Here is a 23,779-nt window from a genome sequence, read left to right on the forward strand (position 1 = left end):
TTGAAAAAAGAAAATAGATGGATAGGATAGTAACATTTGGCAGGGACCTTTAAACCTGGTAGGGATCCTACTATGCCTAATAGGAGACTGTTTAATGATGTCCATGGTACATAGAATATAATTGCTAAAATGATTACCTTTACACTTTCTGTAAAATCAAGCACTGGTTTACATGTTCACAGAAGATAGGTTCACGGTGCAGACATAGCTGTTATGATTACCTAAAAAAAAACATGCAAATTGGTCAAAGAAGGCAATCATTTTGAGACAAACACTATACCCAAAATCATATCTGAATATAATAAGGTTCTGTTTTATTTTCCTGATAAGATAGGCTGCCATCTGCAGGCTGAACTTGAGCAGATAAAAAAGGTGGGTGCTGGTTTAATTCGGTCCAAAATTAGTGATTCATCAAAACTCTATGAAAAGTGGGCAGCAGTGTATTGGAAAACATGGTCACAGTACAAATGTTAATTTTGTCCTCCTAAGTTTATCAGAGTAGCCGCGCCATTTTTTCATTACGACGTTGGCAAAGACAGAATTGATTACCTAAGGAACTGAGTTGAAGGCAATAGTTCAAAAGAGCATCAGGTCCACATTGTTACTGACTATTCCTTCTGGCCATTGATTTTCAAGTTAACATCGATTATTCTCTTCCTTCATCCTTCATCTTCCTCCTCTACTTCTTCGTATTATTATTATTATTATTACTATCATTAGTTGTTGTTGTTGTTGTTGTTGCTGACATTGTTTGAATCAGCAGTGGTATTAATCCGTTCTTACTTGCGGAAGAAAATGGTGTTTAAAGTTGGTCGAGCAGCAAACACTTAATCTCGGCACCTCGACTGAGTAAAAGTGTTATTTTCGTATAAAATTTTAGCCCTCCATGTATTATGATTAAAGCAAATCTTTTACTCCAAGAATGAAGAACTATGAGCTGTGAATAGTTACGCTGTGCATTCTGGTAGGAATTCCATGACGCCTTTCATTTGAGAAAAACTTTTCACAAACTTTTCAGGCCGCCTTGCAGGATTGAACGTCACTTTATCCAATCCTGTCTCAATTGAATATTTGAGTTGCCGCCCATTTTCGGTTCCTCCAAGTACATGGACTAATCAGAGAGCGCCCTTGCTTTCTCCGCCATTTTGTAGGGGTATAAGGAATTCTAGCATTTCTACTTCCCCGTTGCGCGAACCTGTAGTTTTCTGTAGTGCCATGGACGGGTAAGTGAAAATGCCTTGTACTTCAAGAATGAATAATATGCTGCCAGGTTTTTCCCTTAGCGGTTACTCTAAGTGTCTAATCGTGGGGTTAGTTTGTGTTTAAAGTCGGTGTGTATGCATCGATAAAAAATAACTTTTTGTTTGCGTTAAAAGAAATTAACGCTAGCAACCATGGTCTTGCGTGGGTGGGTAATTTAGCTTGTAAGCTAGCTACATGTGTTGCCTACCTTCGTAGCAACATGTCCGGAAGAGATGTTCATCGTAATTTGGCGATAGTGGTTGCGTACCGAAACAATCACCAACCTGTTGCTGAAAAGTGGTTTTTGACCATTTAAACAACATTTAAACAACATAATAACTTTCAGACCCAATATTCTCGTCTAGTTGACGTCGATTTACTAGACGAACAACGTGTCTCTGTTTCCGCATTGATGTTGGGTGACTGGCGTATTACCTGGCTAGCAAAACGAAATATCTAGCCGTAGCTAACATTACCTAGCTCATTAACACTGAACAGTAACTCAGTTGAGCGAAAAAGGACGGTTTTCCCCCCTTATGATGAAAATTTAGTCACGGGGTGAAGAATCGGTCCGTGGTGTGAACAACTTAATAATATAATATTTCGCCTTGACTCCAACAAAGTGAACACTTCCCTACACTCTGCTTAGTATTTTTCAGACACTTAATGATGTTAATAGTCATCTACGCCGTGACTAAACATAGCTAAAGAAATATGGGAAGAACTGTGGCTTTTTACGTGGCACGTAATTCACAAAGATGTGTTTCTTTTACTTTCTCCCCAACAGACGTTTAGAGACTGATTTGTATCCTCTGGGATCCAGTTACGTCACTGAGTAAGTTTTACGTTTTTATGCGTGCCGCGTTTTTGTTCCCTTGACATTAATTTAGTCTTTATCTAAATATGTCTGTTGTGGTTGGAAGTCTAACTTTGACTAACTGCAATAGTAGGTCGGTCCTCAAGCCATTTAACGTGGTGTGTTTATCTGAAACCAATTTTGTTTTCTTTACTGCTCTACCGGAACCCGTAACTTAACAGTAAATACCTCTTGATAGTAGTGTCATAGAGATCAACTTAAAAAGTAAGCCTTGGATTTTGTATGTTACTTCTCCCTTTTTTTAAAACTCTTGACTCATTTGACAAAACGATTCTCACTTGAAGTAATGCATATGCAGTCTGAAAAAGAATTTCCAGTTCCATTGGAGTAAAGAGAGACATAGTTGTTCAACTTGCATTATTTGTTTCACGTTGGATGAATGTTTGCACAGCCAGAAGACAACCTGTATCTCCTGTTTAATGTGAAGTCGAAGTTGGTGGACAAGTTTTTTTTAAGCCGTTAAGTGCATAGTTGCTGATGTGGCTTCTTTTGTTAGTCATTTAACCATCCCACTGAAAGCTTCCTCTTATTGCAGACCCTGTTTGTCCTATTCAGCTTGGCTTTACATACTATAAATGTTTCCTTGAAAGCTGATATCACAGTGCTCAAGAAACCACAGTTTGGTTTAATGTGTTGACTTAATGTTTGGTTTGTATATGTGTGCTGACTCATGAACGATGCACATGTTTACAGAGGTTGTTAGGCTGTCTGTTGTAACCATTCTAACCTCGGTTTTTCCTCTGCAGCAGTGTCCATGATATTACAGTTGGCACAAAGGTAAGATCATCCCCATTTATCTTAGCTAAAGACTTACCACTCAAACAACTTGTGTCTTGTGATGAGGATGCTTTTTACCCGGCAGTCTCACTAAAAAGGCAGCACATACAGCATTCATTAAACAAGCTTCAACCAGTCATGAGTCCCATACTCTTAATCATTTCAAGATTAAGAGGCTGTTTTGTCTGATCTTTAAGGTATGATCATGAAAATGTCAGTAGTGTTTTTGTTGTGCTCCCTCACAACAAAGTGTTTAGTCACAGCAGGTTATGTCTCCCTTTTTGTTTTGTTTTTTTTCCCTGTTATTATCATTAATGTCTAGCCTGGGATAGTCTGATGTAGCCTTTTCCGAGCAGAGAGTGCTCCGGACGTGGAGGTTCTTATTCCCGCCCTACTCCCACTGATCCTGAGACATTGTAATTACTCTGGTCAAAGGTCACCTGCTGTTTAAACAATCACTCTGATAAGTAATGTGAAAGCACAAAGTGTAAACATTTTGGCCTTGTGATTGTCAAAGCAACTAGATTCAAACCCGAAAAGGCATTGTGAAAGGAAGATTCTGAAGAGTGAAATTTTTGTGCTTTGCTGTTTAGCTTTTCCACAGCATACTGGCCGCATCTGAAATGCCAACAAGTTTCCATTTTGATGACTCGAGCGTCTCAGTGGCTCTGAGATTGCATTACATTAATGTGTTTTCAGCTCATTTCCTGAATTGTTTTGAGCCTTAAGGATGAAGTAAGACATTGGTTTCCTGATTGGTTTTCCACATGGTTTAGGAGGCCGTAGTCCTATCATGGATGACAGCCTTTTAGGAGACTGTAATTAAGCCAGTCAGCCCGGGTGGTGCGTCTGGAATTCCATGGTTGCATTCCTGTCTCCCTGACCCCTGACTTGACATGAAACACTCTTAACCAGAAGGCTTGCATTTTGTCACAGGATGTAAACATGTTGGCACCTGCAAAGTCTTTGACTCATGAAGCCTTCTGTGGGAGGTGACGTGTTTAGGAGCTGCTTTTTTTTTTTTTTCCTCCCGCTTAGCAACTTCTCTCTGGTTGCCGGTCGCTCTTAACAGTTAAAAATAGAGGAAGGAAATGGAGGAAGGCCTTTGGGTGAATGAATTGCACGAAACAATGGATTTGTTCATCAGGAGAAGCGCTGTTCTCTGGCCCGGCCTGCCTGCCTGCTCTCAGGGTGTGATTCCACAGTCTGACTCTATGGGATGAAACCCGATGCCAGTAGAATTCAGCTGAATGGAATGCGAATGCTTGTCCTGGTTTGTGTAGGGAGACCAGAATCAGCCCGCCCACTTTCAGTCACACTCTTTCCCCTCATGTTGTTGCGTAGGTGACCTAGCTCTCTTAGTTACTGTGGGAGGTTACAGCTTTAGTAGGCTTATAAAGCAAAGAAATGCTTAGTCAACCATAAGAGTTATGCACTTCATATGTAGGGTGTAAAGTGAATATGTAAGATATGTGACCCTGGTGTTTAAAGTAGTAGAGAATGAGGGTAAAAGGAAGTCAGTTGGTGTCCATTTGTGTAGCATCTGTAACAAAGCTCTCCTTTTGGCCGGAACAGAACACACATTGTGGCAATGGGGAGTAAAAAGCTTTAGTTGATCCAGTACATGTGACCAGTACAGCAGGCCTTTGCCATTTGAAGTGGTTTATTAAGAGGGTGATGGTGAATCATTTTCTCCTTACTCCAGTGAGCCATGGGTCGGCCAAGTGGCTCCAGCTTGGCCTGGAGTGAGGGCCTTTTGTTTTGGAGTGGCTTTGGCTTGACACAGCTGCCTCTGTTTGCATTGCACTGTCTTTGTCCTGCACTTACCACGAGTAAACGGCAGAGTGATAACGTACCAAAAGGATCAAATATTGTTTTAAAGGTGCGGCTGTCATGTTTTTGGGACGTTGGCCAAGTTGTCTTGATTGACTGGGACTCGTTCTGATTGAGTCGTTTTGTATGGGTTTTTCATTTTCGCCTGTCGTTGAGCTGCTTTACTGATTTGCACTATAAGTCCAATTCATACTGTCAAAACAGGGTCAGCTCCGCCTGTACTCCCTAACGCACTCATTGTTTCTTTGTGTCGTCCTCTTGCTCTACAGCACGCCTCATTTAGTTAAATATTTCTGCGGCTCAATTTGCTCTGTCAGTTCTGCATTTTGTACATGAGGTGGCGCCCTCTCAGCAGCGCCTGGTCGTACCACTCCTGAAGTGCAAGCCTCAGATGGCAACTGCTCATTAATTTCACATTATCAGTAACGCAACGCCTTATGCTGCAATAAGTTACTCGCCTCATGCTTTTTTTTTTGGTTGTTTTTTCTTTTGGACTTTTTGTTTGCTTTGAGCACGTTAAATGATGACTCAGATAGCAAAAAGGTCCTGTTTATATCTGGGTGGGGTGTGTGAAGAACAATGCAGACCTTTGCTGTTCCCAACTTCAGAGTAACAGACTGCAGATTTTGTGGAGAATGTAAGCGTGTCTGTGCGTGCTTAGTTCTTTGAGAGAGGAGGTGGACAAGGAGGAGGAAGGTTCTTTGTTGTATCTTGAAGAGTGTCCCTCAGGCAGCAGATCCAGACATGAGAGGGATGTGGAGTCTTAGCAGAGTCAAAGTAATGACTACTGCATCCAGGCTCTGTCGAAACGCCCAGGGGCTCTTTTTTTTTTAAGTTTTGAAAAACAGGAATTTTGTTTCCTAATGGTTTGTTTGGACTTTTAAAAGTACTAAATTCATTTATATTGTGGCATAAACACAACATGGGGGGGTAGGGTTTTCGGTCACTGTGAGAATATGGACTTGGCCTCAAGCACATTTCCTCTTGATATAAAGCATTGGCCATGTGTTACCTCAGAACAATCTCAGATCAATCTCATACACATGTTTTATGTTGTTTTTCAGAGGGGATCTGACGAACTCTTTTCCTCCTGCATATCAAACGGACCATATATCATGAGCTCTGGAGCAGGTACACACTGTCGGCTTCAACATTTGTTGGACATTTGTTAACATGGTGTTGGACTCTGTTCATCAGTGCTATCAGGCAGTTGAACTGTGGATGTCTTGGTGTTCCCTACAGCAAATGGTAATGACAGCAAGAAATTTAAAGGGGACATCAGGAGCCCAGGCATTCCATCACGCGTCGTACACGTGCGTAAACTCCCAAACGACATAAACGAAGCGGAGGTCATCTCTCTGGGTTTGCCCTTCGGAAAAGTGACCAATCTTTTGATGCTTAAAGGAAAGAACCAGGTACCTACTGTTTTCGGTATAGGCTTACTTAAATCTGTCTGTAGTCACTGAAACATCTAGATAATTCTTTTCTTTTTTTTTTTTTTTTGGAAACCAAAAGCTTTGGTGGAGAGTCCCTTCTGTCTTAATTACGGTTTTGTTAATTGGGTGTTTTCTCAGTGGTTGGGCCTAGTTCAGATTTATTCCCCATGATAACATTGATCAATTTGCCCACTGATCTCGTGCCACTTTGTAGGCAGCTGGTGCATGGGGAATTACTACTGACAGCTGTTTTCCTTTGTCTTCTCTACAGGCCTTCCTCGAGATGAACACAGAAGAGTCTGCTCAGACCATGGTCAGTTACTACTCCTCTGTTACTCCGGTCATCCGCAACCACCCAATCTTCATACAGTACTCCAATCACAAGGAACTGAAGACGGACAATTCTCCCAACCAAGTGGTAAGTCGGCAACAAGCTGTTTTCCCACCTGGTATTCCAGTACACACAGGATGTGTGAGACGGTCATTTGCATATGCATTGGTATGGGTTTGCTCAAGAGGACTGATTGCTCTTAAACTATCCCAGTGGATGTGTGGTGACTGGATTTTCCCGCTCTTTTTCCCCCAGAGGGCCCAGGCAGCGCTGCAGGCGGTGAATGCAGTCCAGACCGGCAGCATGTCTATGGGGAGTGTGGATGGGTCAGGCATGGGCGGCCAGAGCCCTGTGCTCAGAGTGATTGTTGAGAACCTCTTCTATCCTGTTACTCTGGATGTCCTTCATCAGGTAAATCATCTCTCTTTTGAATTGAAACTTGTTTTTTGTGTAGCGTCTCTCTCTCTCTTAGGCATACACACATTGATTTTTCTGTTTGTTTCAGATCTTCTCTAAATTTGGCACGGTGCTGAAGATCATAACGTTTACCAAAAATAACCAGTTCCAAGCCCTGGTCCAGTACTCAGATGGAATGACTGCTCAGCACGCTAAGCTGGTAGGATACACTGACTGGCAGAAATAAGCCAGTTTTCTTTTTTTTTTTACTTTACCCTGGTTCCTGTTAGCTGATATCAGTCAGCTCCTCTCCATTAAATGCCAAAAGCAGATAAACCTAGCCAACCAGTCACATTGATTAAAAACCTCAAGTCTTTTAAACCTCTGAAGAAGAAAAAAAATCAGTGTGCTACAAACATTCCACCATTAAAATCTGCTTTGTGTCTGTTCTGCCTGCTTTGCGTCTGTTTTAAATTTTTTTTTTTTGTACCTTCCCAAAACGAAAGGCTCGCTGGCAAATGCAAAGCTTTGATGAACTGAATCAACAGTTGATATCCATTAAAAGTGTTTCTTTAAGAGAAACCCGCCAGACAATGATCTCACAATACAGGTCTAATGTAATTAAAAAAGCAGGCCTGTTATGTTTTTCAGAAGCTAGTCTAACTGAAATGTTCGTGCAATATCAAATGTCCATACATATGCCCATAGTTTAGTTTGAAAACAGTTCTGTGTTGTCATTTACCAATTTGAATTTTAATGAATACCTAATGCAGAACAGGTCGTTCAGACATTAAATATACTTGTTTTTCTTTGAAGTATTCATTTTCAGCGGTAGGTGAGTTATTCGAACATAAATGTTTTGTTTTTTCATGGTCTTCGCAAATTTTTAGGATGACTGGGGTGTGCTGCTGTGTTGCTTTTCATTAAAAGTTGTCATGTCACTAGAAGAATGTTATTTGACTTCAGTTAACTTCACATGCTAATCACACTGTCCATAGTAATTACTGTAATCTGAATACTCATTGTCATTCCCAGCACCGTGGATGGTCACTCTGATGGGTTATGGCCTTTATGCCTATGGATGACTGGGCAATTCATCAAATGTCTTGTAAATTAAAGTGCCTCACATCTTCACATTGTCTTGGGCTGGGCCAGACCAAAAGCAGATTCTACATGTCTTAATGAACTTTGTATCTGTTTTTGGGATTTGGGGATGACATTCAGTTTTAGTTGGTGAGGAGGTACTTTAAGGCTTCATGGCCATATGAATCTTGTCATTTGAATGTTTGTTCTCCACAGTCTTTAGATGGACAAAACATCTATAATGCTTGCTGCACCCTGCGCATCAGTTTCTCCAAACTCACTAGTCTGAACGTTAAATACAACAACGATAAGAGTCGGGACTACACGCGTCCGGACCTGCCCACCGGAGACAGCCAGCCTTCCATCGACCCCCAGACCATGGCAGCAGCTTTCAGTAAGACCTCCCAGACATCACAGAGCTCCACAGCCTGTAGTGATTCAGTACAGCCGTGTTTAATCACCGCCTCTCTCTCTCTCTCTTTCAGCCGCTCCCGGTATTATCTCTGCCGCTCCGTACGCCAGCGCTCATGGCTTCCCCCCGACTTTTGCCATCCAGCAAGCAGCAGGTCTGTGGCAGCAGTCAGCGGGGAGATAATCATTTTGTTAACGTATCCCACGGAGAAGTACTGATGACGTAATATGTGCCTTCCAGGTCTTTCCATCCCCGGTGTGCCAAGTGCCCTGGCCTCGCTGGGCGTGCCCGGGGCTGCCGCTGCCGCCGCCGCCGCCGCTGCAGCCGGGCGACTGGGTCTGTCCAGCCTCAGCGCTGGAGGTCACAGCGTCCTCCTGGTCAGCAACCTGAACCCTGAGGTTAGTCCAGCTCGAAACCTTCCTCTGTTAACACGCGGTCTGAGGGACAGGTTCAAATTAAAAATAAAGATAAGGCTAAAGAATATGGGTGTCGAAGTGCAGAAGAAACCACGCCTGAGTGGAGAGCCCTCAGCACTGGGGGGGGGGGGGGTTTCCATAGCTGCATACACTTCTAAATGAGGTTGTCCCTGCAAAGTTGACAAGATGAATACACTCGAATGGCTTTGTAGCATATTAACGCCGGCACTTGGAAGCTTCTTGTATCCTTTGACATATTTTTGTTCCATTTGGATAAACCACACACGGTACAGAAGCCAAGTTCAGGTTGCGCAGCCGTTCCTTATCATTTCTGTATGTCCGTCTCATGATTTAAGTCAAAGAGAGACAGTACTGCCCTCATGTGAATGTGTAATTTAACAGGCTCTTATGGTGTGCAGGTCTGTGCTATACTTGCATTGGTGAGGGACATTGACATCCATCTTTTGTGTTGAGTCAAAGCTACACACTTGATGCATGCTTTTTCACATTGGTGAAACAGATCGCTGTCGCCCAAACATTTAGTTTTGTGTCTGAAACCATCTGGAACATTCATTTATAGCATTTCTTTAGAAATACAAGTGTATATTGTCTCTTTGCCTTTTTCTGTATTTCATTGTTAATCTTTTTTTCCTCTCTCTTTCTTAGTGTTCCTTTAGTAAAAGACATTTTAATTTTTACCGAGTTCTGCTGACTGGAACACTACATTTTTCTTTGTGTATACTGACCTTGTTTTTTACTTCCTTTTTTTCTTGTTTCTCTCCCTCCCCATTCCCCTTCTCCCCTCCTTTTGTTATTTTAATACCTTGACCTGGAATCTCTTGCCAACTGACTGCACGTCCTGTTTTATTCCTGCCCCACCCCCCCCCTTACCCTACACTACCCCACCCCTACCCAACAATACTGCTCCTCATCCACTCCAATTCGGGGACACACCTGTGGTTTTGTCTTTTGTTTTGTTTTTGTTTTACCTCCCAAATGTAAATGTAACACTACCAAAACACCCCCTTCCCCTGTCTTTTTTACTGTGTTGGATGTCCTACTCTTACCCCCCCCCCTCCCTCCCCCTTCCCCCCACCCACCTACTTTCATCATGAACAATATCACCCACCTTCATGATCCTACCACCGTTTTTTCGCCATTCCTGTGGAACTGCCTCGCTGTGGACATGTTCAACCTCCACTCTCCTGCCTCCGATCTTTTCCTGTCCCTTCCTCCCTCCGCTGCCTTCCTCTGCTGTCTTAAAAGAGCGTTACGCCCCAATGCCTCTTTATTCTTTTCGGTATGTTATCATTGGCATCTCCTTTTATTACCTCTTTTGTTTGTGTTCATATTTAAACGTATTCATCTGGGATGAGTGTGGATGTCTGTCTGTTTGTGTATGTGTGTGTGTGTGTGTGTGTGTGTGTGTGTGTGTTTTTGTTGTGGATGTTTTTTTTTTTTTTTTTGTTTAATCTTTTTTTTTGGTGAGTTCTCAAGGGAATATGGCAACAAGCTGCAACATCTCAAAGAACATTTAGTGTGTGTATCAAAGATCCTGTAGGTTTAAGTGACGCTCTTCGGTTGAAGAACAAGTTGCTTTGAGCTAAGATTGGAAAGACAGTTTGTTGGTTTAAGATCTGCGTGCAGAGTCGGTTAGTGCACCAGAAAAAGCTCGTTTGCATGGTAATGTGCGTAGACTGAAATTTGGATGTTGCAGCTTTTGCCCCTTTTCAATGGACATACTTTAAAAAGTATGCCATCCGTTTAAAAAAAAAAAACAAAAACCAATGCTTCTGCATTTTCTAGGACATTTGCATGTTTTGATTTTATTTCTTGCATGTTTTTTGTCAATCATTAGTTGAAGATTTCTGTTTTCTTAGTCTTTTCTGATTTTTGCTACTTCAGTCTGATCAACCAATCATCACAAGGCAGTTAGTGCCTAGTCCCTCCCACTGATACAGATCTTTAGGATCTAGTAATCTGATCTAGACGTGTGTAATACCTTTGGGGTAGAGCAGTCCTCGCGTTAGCTGGAGTAGAAGATGACACAGGCGTAGAGACGGATGATGGACGGGCTTGACATAATGTAGATCCCCTGTGTGTCATTGCCTAGTGCATGCTATGTATTCATCCAGTGAAAACAATGAGATGTTTTGTCCTGTTTGTAAGAAAGCGTTTATAGAATCAGTCCTATTTATTGTTCCATTAAGGATTTTTTTGGGGGATGTGTTAACCATATTTGAATCATTTGTCATGGATGTTTTTTTAAAAGTCTGTTTTTGACAAACCCGCTGTGCTTGCCTCTTTGTTAAGGTGTTTATGGTGATGTAATGAGGGTGAAGATCCTGTTCAATAAGAAGGAGAATGCCTTGGTGCAGATGGCAGACGGAACCCAAGCTCAGCTAGGTACTGTCATTTAACTGTTTTATTTTGGCTCTCTCCTCTGTGTGCTTAATCTGAAAAATTACATAACATATGCTTGCATCAGGTCCTTTTTGGGGCTTCTCGGGTTAACTGGTGCCCTCTTGATTTAAATTATTCATTCATTCATTCACTCTACCTGGCTCTAAAGAGTAGCCTTTTTGGCTGTATCTTTAACTGTACACTGTTAATCATCTTGATGCTAGAGAACCCAGTTACACTTCTAAAGGAGCACTGTAGAGTATCTTTATAATATCATTTTAAGGAAAAGTGTTCACTGTTGGCCCTGCACAGACACCTTGCAAAATGACTTTGCAGGGGCTCACTGGTTTTAACCCAGTGTGTCTTGAATTAGTGGTTATGGATTTGAATCCACTAAATGATGTCAGATGGAAAGTGGTGCAAGTCTGCTCAAATGGAACCTGTGTGGTTATTGCTTTGCCCCCTTGGTTACTGCTTGTGGCTTTATTTTATGTCGGTGAAGTCGACGCGCTGTAAGGTTACGTCTGTCATATTTCTGTCATCTTCAGCCATGAGCCACCTGAACGGACAGAAGCTGCACGGCAAGTCGATCCGTGTGACTCTGTCCAAACACACCACTGTTCAGCTCCCACGCGAGGGCCACGAGGACCAAGGGCTCACCAAGGACTACAGCAACTCACCCCTTCACCGTTTCAAAAAACCCGGCTCGAAGAACTACTCCAACATCTTCCCTCCCTCAGCCACACTCCATCTCTCCAACATCCCGTAAGTCTCCTCCATTCGCCCTCTCCCGGCCGCCCTTCACACCCACTAAAATCAGTACATTAAAAGCTCTTTGTGTTTCTGTAGACCTTCTGTTACTGAAGACGACCTCAGGGGACTGTTTCTCAGTTCGGGTGCCACAGTCAAAGCTTTCAAGTTTTTCCAGTAAGTTCTCTCTCTTTTTTTTTTTTTTTTTTTTCTCTCTCCACCAGTTTACTTCAAATGCTAATCTTCACTCGTTTTAAATTCTTGAACCTGACTTTGATCGTTCATGTGCAGGAAAGACCGCAAAATGGCCCTCATTCAGATGGGGTCGGTGGAGGAAGCCATCGAGTCGCTTATCGAATTCCACAATCACGATCTGGGAGAGAACCATCACCTGAGAGTGTCCTTCTCCAAGTCCACCATCTGAAGGAGTGCGACATGGGGGTGGTGACATCACACAGGAGAGGGGCAAGGACTGACACTTAAGACCAAACTTTAAAAAAACAAAAAAAAAAGCCTTCCACAATTTATCACTGTGGACAAATATTTTCCACAAGACACACTTCATCATTCCTTAATATTATATTATATGAAATATATCTCTATATATAAATATATATCTATACACCATATGTATTTCTATTTAAAATGCCACTTTGAACCAGCAAACTGGAGAAAAACTTCAACCCAGCATTTTTATGTGGGTTTGAGCGAAGCTGTTCTCCACTGGTTTTCTCTTTTTAGATCTGGTGTAATTGTTTTTGGAGTTGGTGGTGCAGATCAGTTTGTGATCATAGATGCTGCATAGTTTACACTCTGTGCCTCTGGGGAAACCCACACTTCTTTCAGGTTGCACACTTCTTTCTAGCCTCGCTGTGTTTTTTTTTTTTTTTGTTTTTTTTTTAGTTTAATCTGACCCTCTTCTTTTAGGGAAAACTGTACCACTCTTTATCAGGTTCTCTCATTCGTCTGCCTTTCTGAAGAATGCTGTGCCTTAAACAACATGTCCGTATCTTCTGTGTGGACACAACCAGCCTCGCGGGCAGTCGACAGGTTTTGAAAAGTCAAAAAGTCTTAATCGCTGCAAGTGGCTCGGCCTGGATTGTGATCTTGTAGCATACTTGGTATTCGTAAGGACTGAATTTTCAGCTGCGCAGCGGTTAAACCTTTTGTCACAGTACAGATCTGTTTCTTTGCCTGTTAATTATTTCAGATTGTTTTGATCTTTTCCCAAATTGGTGGGCCAACTTGCAACATTTAGCTTCTTGCAGCGTTTTAAAACTTGGCTACTCCCCCATCACCCACAGAATTTGGATGACAACCTGAACGTCACAGATAAAAAAACTATCCCTTTTTCTTTTGTTTTTCTTCATATGCTTTTCTGTATAAGGTTAGAGACATTATAGTATTTACAGTATATTTCTATATAGATATGTTTTCATTCCAATTTATTAATGTTTTTAAAATGCATATGTTTATATTTGTATCACTTCTATACTGTATTGAATCTTTCTGGGCAGTGTCCCATTACAATCACTGTGCCTTTGCTAGCTTTGGTCTATGTTCCTCTGAAACTATGGGTTCTTTTTTTTTTTTTTTTTTTCCTCTTTCTCTCTCACCTTTATGGTCTTATTTTCTGAACTGCTTGTAGTTGGTGCAGCAGATTTGTTTTGTTTTTTTCTTTTTCTTTGTTTTTTGTGTTTTGTTTTTTTTAGCAGGTATGGGATGGTGATAGAGCATGGCTCAGTACCAAATGAGGGTCACTGTGTTCCACACCTGATGGGATGATCAAATCTTTCCTGCCTTAAGAAAAAGGCACAAAAAAATAGAAATCCCTTATTGAAGCAGACAAATGCATGTTAAATGTGTCACCAAACAGGAGTGTGTTCATTTGTGAATGTTTACATGTAGAGACCTTGGACCTGTCAGTGCTCACACCATTGCTGTAGTGTGAACTGTATATTTTTTTTTTTAAGTAGTATTTTATTTCAGTGTCAAATCTTACAGCACTAGAATTCTCTCTGTCTTAAAATCCAGTCTGAAATTTATCAACCAATTTATTATATTTCGGGGGGGGTGTTTTTTTTTTAGGGTTTTGTGATGCAGGGAAAAAATTTGAAAACCAAGGCTTTCTTAAAGCAGTCAGCCCATTTTTTAGATTAGGAGACACAGGCGCCTAATTTGGGTTGTTTGACTGAGTGTACTTGGGTCTTAACGCTTAGACATTCCCTTGTGCCTTCAACATTCATTAAGTGATTCCGTAAAGTCGAGAAACTCAAATGCCTCTTTCCTCATCTTATTCCAGACATCATTTGAGCCTCCATAATTTGCCTTTGCAAAGTGAACGTTTTTTTTTTTTTTTATTCCAAAAGGCAAAGTGACAGATGAGTATATTGCCTTTTTTCTGTGTGTGGGTCAGTCACACAAGTGTTTTTTGGTTGTTGTTTTTTGTGAAAAGAAAAAAATACAAAAAATAGAATCCTATTAAAGAAGCATCTTTAAACATACTTTTTAAAGTGCTTCTTGTTTAAAGTGCTTTTGGCTGTCTAGTTTAATTGATAGTAAGATGTATTCCTTAAATGGTCACTTCCTAGGCTTACATACAGAAAGACCAAAACGTTGTCTTAAGCATACATGGAGTCCTGCTCCAAGCTCATAGTCTTAGGTTGTCGGGGGGGGGCGGGGGTGTTTTTGTTTTTTCTTTTGTTGTTGTTTTCTCTCCCCAGCTTTCAGGATGTGTTCAGGGTGAGAAACAGGATGGGGAATGCTGTAAATATTCATGTTTATTTACGACTTGAGGTCATTAGAAATCATTACCAATTTTTATCTCAAACATGTATATTTTGATAAAAGCAACAGTAAAGATGTCCACTCATTGTACAGCATTATGTTGTTTTTTTATCACACAGAAAATTAAAGCTGTTCCAACACAATGTTAGTATGTGTACTTGCCCCTCTTAAACAAAACCATCCTTTTTGTGGAGTTCTCACGCTTTTCTGCCTTCAATAAATCTTTCAGTTCTTGCTTTCATCTAGTCTTTGATTTCTGACTTTTCTTATTTTTCTGTGTCTATATCTTTCTGCATGTTTCATTACCTTTTTCGTCCTTTGCTTTTTTTTTTTACTAAAAATATCTTCATCTTAATTATTCAGAAAATTTAACCTATATCTTTTTGGGAATGTACATACACTTACACCAATACTTCACAAAATCCTTCCCAGTTAAGCTAGAGTGGCAAAAGCAGCAGCTTTCCAGAGCACTAAGGGATATGTACCTGAAAAAAAAATGTAATTCATTTTTCAGTTTTACTGCTACACTTGTTCTGAGGAGTAGATCACAGTTCTTGTGTAGCATACCAATTACTCACCATTGAGCCCATGCTAGGAGCCCTGGGTATATCCTGAATAATGTATGCAGTATTAGTGGATACTGGTTGAATCCGCTGAACTTTTCTTTGTAAAGGTAGTTTCGTTCACCTTAATTATTTAGGATTGATAATGCTGTGAGATCCCATTTTATTTCAAATGTGCACCCTCAAAAGGCCACTAGATGGTGCTATATTACAATGGCTATTTTTTTTAGCATCCAATAAGTTATGAGCTTATGGTTTGTAAAACTTTTGTTTGTTGTGGTGACTCCTATTCCTAGTTAAAGTGTGTCTAACTCAGGTATTAGGGCTGGTTTCTCTGCAGCATGTTGGACATTCCGCTGCTGTTTTGATATGGACAGCAGCCTAAAGCAAACCCCCCCCCCCCCCCCCCCCCCCATCCCCTTTTTTTAAACTTGACCCTGAGCATGGTCTGGACATGCTTGACAGAGACACCTCTCAGTTTACTGACTTCGATAGTTAAACATATCAACACACTCCCATATTAACAATACACTGAATCATTTATCCACTATGTTCATCATGAAAGCCATCAATCTGCTATTGCCTGATTTATACAACTGTGCAGTACCACACACACACCACTTTCCATCAGTCTAGTGACTTAGTCCCCAATGAGGGGATGGGATCAGTGTGGACCCACAGGCCACACTGGAGCCAAAACACACATGCACTAATGAAATAAATCCACAAAAACATGTATCCTGCAGTGGCGGCATGCATTCAATGCCACTCTATGCTTAATCTCCTCAGCTAACATGCATTTATCCACAAAGATTTATTATACACAACCTATTAGAAGTAAGCAGCCTGTGATCAGTGAGCAGTGACTGGTTGAAGTGTTCTGGTATGCCCTGTTTGTTCTTTGCTCAGAATAAGTAAGTAAGTAAATAAGTGACTTCTAGTCTTAGGGCACAGAAAATCTGGAGTCAGTCCAACATGTGGTTGTGATAGAGGCTACACTGTTTTTTACAGAACGAAAGAGGTCAATACAAAAGATTCCTGTATGCAAAACTGAACTGCTGTGATGCTCTACAGTTATCTGCCACTGCACTACTTCATATGCACAACCATGCCAATGTGGGTCCTCCACAGAAAGGAAATGCAGATGGTCCATGGTCCTACCAACCTAGTACTGGATGCGCCTTTGGTGAACATTGAAATCATAACTTCAAAAACACTATGTCATCTCAACCAGCATGATCTCTCTGCTCTAGTCCACAGTAAATAATACAAGCCAAAACCTAACGACAGGATAAAAAAGTTAGTTGTAAAGATCAGTGTAAACAGCGAAATAAAAGCCTACGGATTAATTAGGCCTGATATGTGTGCGGGCAGTTAAGAGGAACGAAAGAAATAAAAAAGTTTGATTTTTCCAGAAAATTAAAGCTAAAATAAACAGAAGACAGGTACTACAGTTCTGCGTTGGTATACCAATATACCGACATTGCTGATAGCGGTGCAATATGCTTGAGGCACTGGTCACAGCTTCAGGACAAAGCGTTTTCTATCAGCTTGATGGTAGACTGACAGTGCAACTGAAATCGGCGCTTTCGCACTGTTATAAGCAAACTGAAAATTCTGGTTCTACAGCAATGCATCATTTCAGATAATAATCGGTGCAGACAGGACAGATATTAAAAAGGAGGAGTCACAGTTTATTTTCATGTTTTGTATCAACAGAATGATGCTCTTGAAGAACTGCAGCTTTTGGCGTGTATTGTTATAATCTATATTCTCCAGGAGTCGTTCGTATCATTGTGTTTGCAGAGTCGTTTGGGTTAAATAGGCTATTAATTTGTAGATGTATTCTAATTATAGAATTGTTTTTGCAGCAAACAGATTTGTCTAAAGTTCTCTCTCTCTCGTTCTGTCTCCCTCTCTCTCTTCTTCTTCTTCTTCTCCTTCTTTTTACTCTAGCAGTGCATTCTAAATGCTCTGCTATTTTCCATTGTTTGGAATAGGCTAATTGTAGTCTGATGTGTGCCGATATTGTTATGAAGTTCTAATTCACTATAGCCCCTCCTCTCTCCTCCTCGAAAGACTTTAAGTCAAACACTGAGCCTAACCGGCATTTCAAAATGCCCACCCTGTCAATGCATTCTGGAACCGCCCATGCAAAAGACGGACAAAGCATCAGTTGGACTTGTTACATTTGCTCAGATGCGTGGAGCCCACATTAGATAGAGCAAGCGATTTCTAGAAGGACATAACTTGAGGCATTGACGATTACAATAGTCCAATCCGATGGGATTCGTCTGAAAGCTATATTTCTAAGGAGCCAGAATGAGAGACTGACGAATGACTTAAAAGTTGTATGGACCGCTGTGGTAAAATCTCTCTGAATTATACGCACAGAATGGATTCTCTCTCTACGAGTTTGATTCATCGGTATCATTACTGAAATACGGCAAAAGATGCTGATTGTATCACACTGGTTTTGTGTTACGGACAAGAAATACATGGTGTTCATATGGGAACCTTCGCACCAAGACTGGTAGCACTTTGGACATATGTTTACCTGAGACATTTTGTATTTTAAAAGTAGTCTATGAAAGACTACAGTCGCTGTGTGAAGACCAAAAGCTGTATCCGATCAGTCATTCAAATGGAGTTGACATTGATGGTTTTTACGCTTGTGTGTTGGGTGTCCGTATGGGCAGACGACAGAATAATCTCAGATAGACACGCGGTTTACTGGAACAGCTCAAACCCCAGGTAAGAAAGCAATACCTTCTCATACCTGCCTCGGCTACAAAGTAGCCCCTAGCACCCGCTGGTATCTCACTTTTCATTCGTCTTTGGGGAAACAAGATGATGATAACTGCAGACCATGCCTGGGGCTCAACATGAGAGTGGATTAACATTAAGAACAGCATTGTTTATGTTGAAACTGCCTAATGTGTGATACAGAGAAAAGTATTGGTATTTCCATGAAGGTTACAATACTACTAGATCCGCAACATTCTTCTAATTCCTACCTTTATTTTCACCATATAAAATTAAACATAGACCATAGAATATTTTGCTGCGAATACTATGTGTATTGTTCAGTAATATTTACACCGTTCAAAGTGATAGGTACACCTTGTGGTTCTGTAGGCAACCTCATCTAAACATGTACTTTCTGTAAATATAAAGTGTAATGCCATGTTACCTTCATGGTGTGGTTGGCATGTTTGCAGAAAGATGTTCGAGTGTTTGTCGCTATTGGTTTGAGTAATCTAACTGTAACAAATTTGGATAGCTTTTGAGAAATCACCCGTAATGCATTTTACCCAGTGTTGTTATAACCCATTATGCATCTGAATCTATTATCTATTTACCTACCACTTTAAACTTATACTATCTACCAAAATGTGTAGGCACAATATAACAAATGTGCTGTTCACTACTATTTATCATTTACACAAGGGAGTTACAGTGGTCCAGAAACATTATTTGCATCTATTTATTTAAAATAAAAAATCCTGAATGGTTTATATTTTCCTATACACATACATTTGTTGAAACACAAGAACATGGATATGTAATCTAACAATCTGACATCCTTCTCCTTTGTTTAGGAGCTATGGGCAAAGTCTAAGCCAGTTGTGTTGAAACTGCATTTCTTATGTCGCGACATGATAGTGTCACAGAGTTTAAGTTAAATCCTGAGCTTGAGGGACAGACGATATATATGTTGTCCTCTTAGTTTCAAGGGTATCTGTGTTAGGGTTTTTCCTCATTGACATGGAGAGTTTGCACAAGGGATGTCAACCTAATGGCTTTTGACAGCCAGCTCCTCAGGTGTAGAGCCAGGCTAGACAAATAAACACTCCGAAGGTGCTCTCACGGCTGAATTAGCAAAGTTAAGGGGACCATCTTGGAGTACATCAGTAGTCTGCCGAGGTTTAAAATATTAAAGAGGCTCAGAGGACGATTTCTTTTCTAGTGGTGCTCTTGCAATTACATCCACCCCAGTATAACATAGGGCTGAATTTCAGTATGCCTTATGCATCAAAAATATACCAACAATGAAGATTCCATCAACGGTAATCCTGGATTAGAGTTGGATTAATGAACGATCTATGCCTCCTTGGACTTGGCAATGTTAAAATAAATGTAATGAATGCACTGCAGGCTGTTTTGGGAAAGCTAAAACTGTATACATCTTTCCCCTTTTTTGAAAACCGATTGTTTTTACACATGAGAAAGTGAGGCTGTTTTTTGTCTCCCTATTTGATCCTCTTTTTTGTGTTTAATTGCAGGGTTACATTTAAATTGCTTAAGTATCCCAAACTTCATCCGTAAGTCTTTCAAAACAAAAGCATAAACCAATGCACAGCAAGGATCTTAGACTGGAAAAACATGCAGAGATCAACAATAGATTTGAGCTTGTCCTAACCCCTCAGCATCTGCCCTAGCAGGCATTATACTCACTATTGGAGCTGAGACTTTGCTGAGCAATTCACCTTGAGCATTTAATGTTTGCTATGAATCATATTTACCCTCCCCCTCCGCACCCCCCCACCCTTAAGCCATCTATCTGGCCATGCTATTGAAGGCAGCAATGAAAGAAGGTGGACATCTCCTCACTCTCAATATGGCTTCCCTCTTGGGGGTCTACATGAAAAAAAAAACGAAGCCTAGCTTTGTAACCCAAGAGGATCGGCTAATCTAATCCCATGGTTTATCCTTCAAAAGGCTTTCTCTTCTTGAAGGCTTTGAGGTTCTTTACAGAACTCCTGGCTCATCACCCCTCTCTCTCTCTCTCTCTCTCTCTCTCTCTCTCTCTCTCCAAACTTCTGTGGTGGTTATATGGGAGGATTGCTCATTGTTGGATGCAGTCTCTTGCCTTCATAAAAAAAAAAAAAAAACCTGAGAGGAAAAAGAAGTGAGTGGAGTTGAGGAATCTATTCCCCCCAGTGGTTTAAACATGGCCGCTGTCATTATTCCCCAGAGAACTAAGAATGCCTCTCAAGACACACACTGCCGCTCGCTTACGCGGACTTGGTTTTGGGTTTTCTGTTGTCACAGATCCTGTTGTCCAATGAACCATTTAGATCATGACATTGAAACTTGGAGTGTATAATTTGGTGGAAAGGATTAATAGATGTTATAAATTTACCCAGCTAAACTCTTTTTCCCTATTTTCAAAAGAGCTTTAATAGATTCTGTTTATCTTGAAAAATAAATATAAAGTGATGTATTATTCGCTCAAGGAGCAAACAAACTCTTTGAATTAATTAATTGTCATACATGAGTGTATTTAATTACTCACAACTTATCATGGGATTGCTAGTTTTTAGAGGGCGTTGCACAATACCTCATGTATAATGATTTTGGCAGTCTACAGCTGTTCTGATGATGTAATGTCTTGGAAATACTTCCCTTGAGCCCTCAAGACCTTATTAAAAGATAGAGAACTTAACAGCAATATCTCTTAGGTTCAGATTTGCACTCAACCTCTTGGTATTAGACCAGTCATTCACATAGAGATATGGCTTTTGTGGATTTTCTGATTATTTCAGGATGAATCCACATATCTTCCCCTATCTGTTTTTGACCTCTAATCCTTACTAGAAAACAGTATTTCCTATTTTGTTATGTACAGAGTGGCATCGAATTTTCTGTGGTCAGATAAAACAGCAAGGATTCAAATACCTGTTTACATAGCAAGTTTGCAGTAGCTGACTGCCCATTATTTAATTCAGCTGTAAGAGCATGGCTGAATTAGAGTGGACTTTCATGATGTTTTCACCCAGTTGTCTTTGGACTGGGTTCTAGGAGACGGTCTCATTCTGAGGCCTCAGAGATGAGATCCATTCGTGCTATTGCTGCCATGACTTTGCACTATTTTCAAAGTGGTTGCTCACTTCAAAAACGGTGCGAAGTCATGTCAGACATGAGGGAAGGTTGGAATCTTTGTGCAAAGCTTAAATGTCCTTTTTTTTTCTCTCATCTGAGAGCCTCTCTGGTTCTTATGGTAACAAATATAATATTCTCTGTTTTTGCTTTATATGTTTGTCTCGTGCTCCTATGGGTAAGCATGGGTTACCATGTTAGTGGCACTGCACATTGGTCTTCCTCCCTAAACTGAAATATCAAAGTATGTTTTCCGTAAAACATTTTTGTTGTTGTTGTTTTGTTTGTTTGTTTGTTTTGTGTCATCATGCATAGATCCAGTGTACATAAATCCTTGCACTGGGGTCAGTGTCACAGGGTTTTAAAATGGGAAAAACATGAAAAGCTTGGATTGGTAAAAAGCGAAAGCTGGAAAATGCATTTCAGGCAAACAAAAGTGTACCGTGAATCCACGTTGGTTTTAAGGCATTTAAATAGCACGAATGAATTTTTAAACATAACATCTTATTTTACTGCCCGCAAACTCACACATACATATCAAATCATAAATATTTCATGCACTTCCCACAAATGAAATGAATATTGAGTGCTGTTATATCTAAAATGCAATCACCTAAGTTTTGTTTACAATTGTGTATGTATGCTATATTTATGGAAGTTGCTATATTTATATATGCTATATGCTATATTTATGACACTTATATGAATGACAGTTCTTTTGTTTTCAACTTATTCCTACTTCCTCACAGGAAGAAAAAAAAAATCAAAGTTGTGTGTACACATTATTCCAGAAGTTAGCACGTCTGCGTGCATTTCAGTAATGAACAGAATAACATTTCCTTTTTTTTAATGGCCTAGAAATACTGAAACATTAAATTGCAAAAGAAATTCTACAATGAATAGAAGTCATGTAATTTCCTGAAAGATATGAAACAGCATGACTTTTGCCAGTTGGTAAAACTGATGTTAGTGTGGTGTAACTGAAACTTTGTATGTATGACCAATTACATTTTGGTGGAAAACACCAAAACCCCATAAGTGAATAAAATGTTAACCAAATGAGGCAGGTTCTTTGTTCTGGAAATAAAGTAAAATTATTCAATGTATTAAATGTATTTATTTAACGTTTCTGAGGACAATGACAGTATCAGACACTAAAATTACACATCCTGTGAAGGAGGTTTTATGTGTGTGTGTGTGTGTGTGTGTGTGTGTGTGTGTCATAATTACTTCTGATATTAAACTAAAAGGTTCTTTCAGACAGTAAACACATTAATGCCCATTACCCCACCCATTCCTCTGCTGTGGCCTGGCGGAGCAGTAGCAGATCTTTGCCAAAGTGAGCAGTATAAAATCTACACTTCTGAGCAGTCACATGGTCTTCTGAACTTTAGAGTAAAGCTTTCAAATGTGTAAAAATAGCCCATAGTTTAGCTTTTAGCCAGAGGTAAAGTAAGATTTATACACATGCTCTGTTTTCCACATCGTGCATTTCACAAGCACTGAGACGATCTATTAAAAAAAGCAACCTTTTACAATGAAAGTGCTTGGCCAAATAATTCAAGAGGTGAATTAACCATTATTGTTATTACAGTATATGTTTCATATCTGTTAATTGTAGTTCTTGGCTTTAAATAGCTTTTGCCTTTAACATTCACAACATATTGCTCTTAGACTTTACGTCATGCTCATCTTAGTGTAGTCAAATTAAATGGAAGGATTAAAGCTTCGAACATTATACTGTTTATATTGGGATTTAAGGCCCACAAACCATTTGCTGGTTGGTTCTCTCACATCATTACACTTGAATTTAATCAGCAGTGGGTGTTCAAGATCATGAACAAATCTTTACCACAACCAGGCACTCAGTGCAAGCGCGATCAATGGGCTAATTAAGTGATTAATTGATAAACGGTGATTTGGAATGGACCTGAAAGACCACATTTGTATTTAGACTTTTGTTTCTGCATTGGAAACAAAGGACATGTGGTGTGGTGTGGTGTTCAGTCATGCAGTCTCAACATTGAACATTCTAGTTTCATGACTGTGAGTCACCAGACATGGTTGATCAGCCCAGAGTCATGCAGCGTGAAGTTCCATTTCTGTTGCCTTGAACCGAGTTGTAAGTCCCCATTGTGTGAGGCAGAGGAAAGTAGTAGGGCTATATCAGACTCCTGTGTTTCCTGACTCCTTAAAGACATACCCAGGGTGCCTCTTAATTAAGAATGTTGTCACAGAATAAAACTTCAACAGATTGGTTATTGATTGGACCTCCTTTCCTGGCTATAGTCTCCAAATCCACCATGTCTTTTCGCTTGAGGCAGCTATTACACACCAAGAGAAGGGACTGCATGTGTAAGTTTTTCCATTACACACTAAAACCATTTTTTCATGCCGTGTATAATATATATTTACTTTTTACCAATGGTACCTTAAGTCCTGTATGTTTTTCTTTTATTTGCCTTTTATTTATTTGTTTATTTATTTATTTACCGGCTTATTTATTGTTCTGTCTCTCGAAGAGCCAATTTAAATCGGGGGATAAATGCAGAGACTAAACCTGTTTGTTCCTCTCGGGCAATAGGTTCAA

General features: G+C 40.2%; 2 protein-coding genes across 4 annotated transcripts in view; both read left to right on the forward strand.

Moving 5' to 3' along the window:
* The first annotated feature begins 1,194 nt into the window (after positions 1-1,194).
* On the forward strand, positions 1,195-12,510 carry ptbp1a (polypyrimidine tract binding protein 1a). 3 transcript variants are annotated; one of them, XM_030773353.1, is made up of 17 exons: positions 1,216-1,223; positions 2,030-2,069; positions 2,511-2,524; positions 2,869-2,896; positions 5,794-5,860; positions 5,972-6,144; positions 6,437-6,583; positions 6,752-6,907; positions 7,002-7,112; positions 8,192-8,369; positions 8,461-8,541; positions 8,628-8,785; positions 10,070-10,103; positions 11,117-11,209; positions 11,755-11,971; positions 12,056-12,133; positions 12,248-12,510. In XM_030773353.1, exons 1-17 carry the CDS (start codon positions 1,216-1,218, stop codon positions 12,378-12,380), a joined length of 1,716 nt encoding a protein of 571 aa, XP_030629213.1. In that variant the 3' UTR covers positions 12,381-12,510. The 3 variants fall into 3 exon arrangements, with proteins under 3 accessions (XP_030629212.1, XP_030629213.1, XP_030629214.1); XM_030773352.1 differs by lacking the exon at positions 2,511-2,524 and having other exon boundaries at positions 1,195-1,223; positions 2,030-2,077; positions 2,866-2,896; XM_030773354.1 differs by lacking the exons at positions 2,030-2,069; positions 2,511-2,524 and having other exon boundaries at positions 2,866-2,896.
* A 5,437-nt stretch (positions 12,511-17,947) lies between these two features.
* The window catches only part of efna2a (ephrin-A2a), a 34,301-nt gene continuing 28,469 nt past the window's right edge, over positions 17,948-23,779 (forward strand). Inside the window, exon 1 of the mRNA XM_030774707.1 lies at positions 17,948-18,060. Within this exon, the coding sequence (XP_030630567.1) occupies positions 17,951-18,060 (110 nt within the window). The 5' untranslated portion in view covers positions 17,948-17,950. The remainder of the gene's footprint in view (positions 18,061-23,779) is intronic.

The sequence above is a fragment of the Chanos chanos genome, chromosome 5 (genome assembly GCF_902362185.1).
Source record: "Chanos chanos chromosome 5, fChaCha1.1, whole genome shotgun sequence".
NCBI lineage: Eukaryota > Metazoa > Chordata > Actinopteri > Gonorynchiformes > Chanidae > Chanos > Chanos chanos.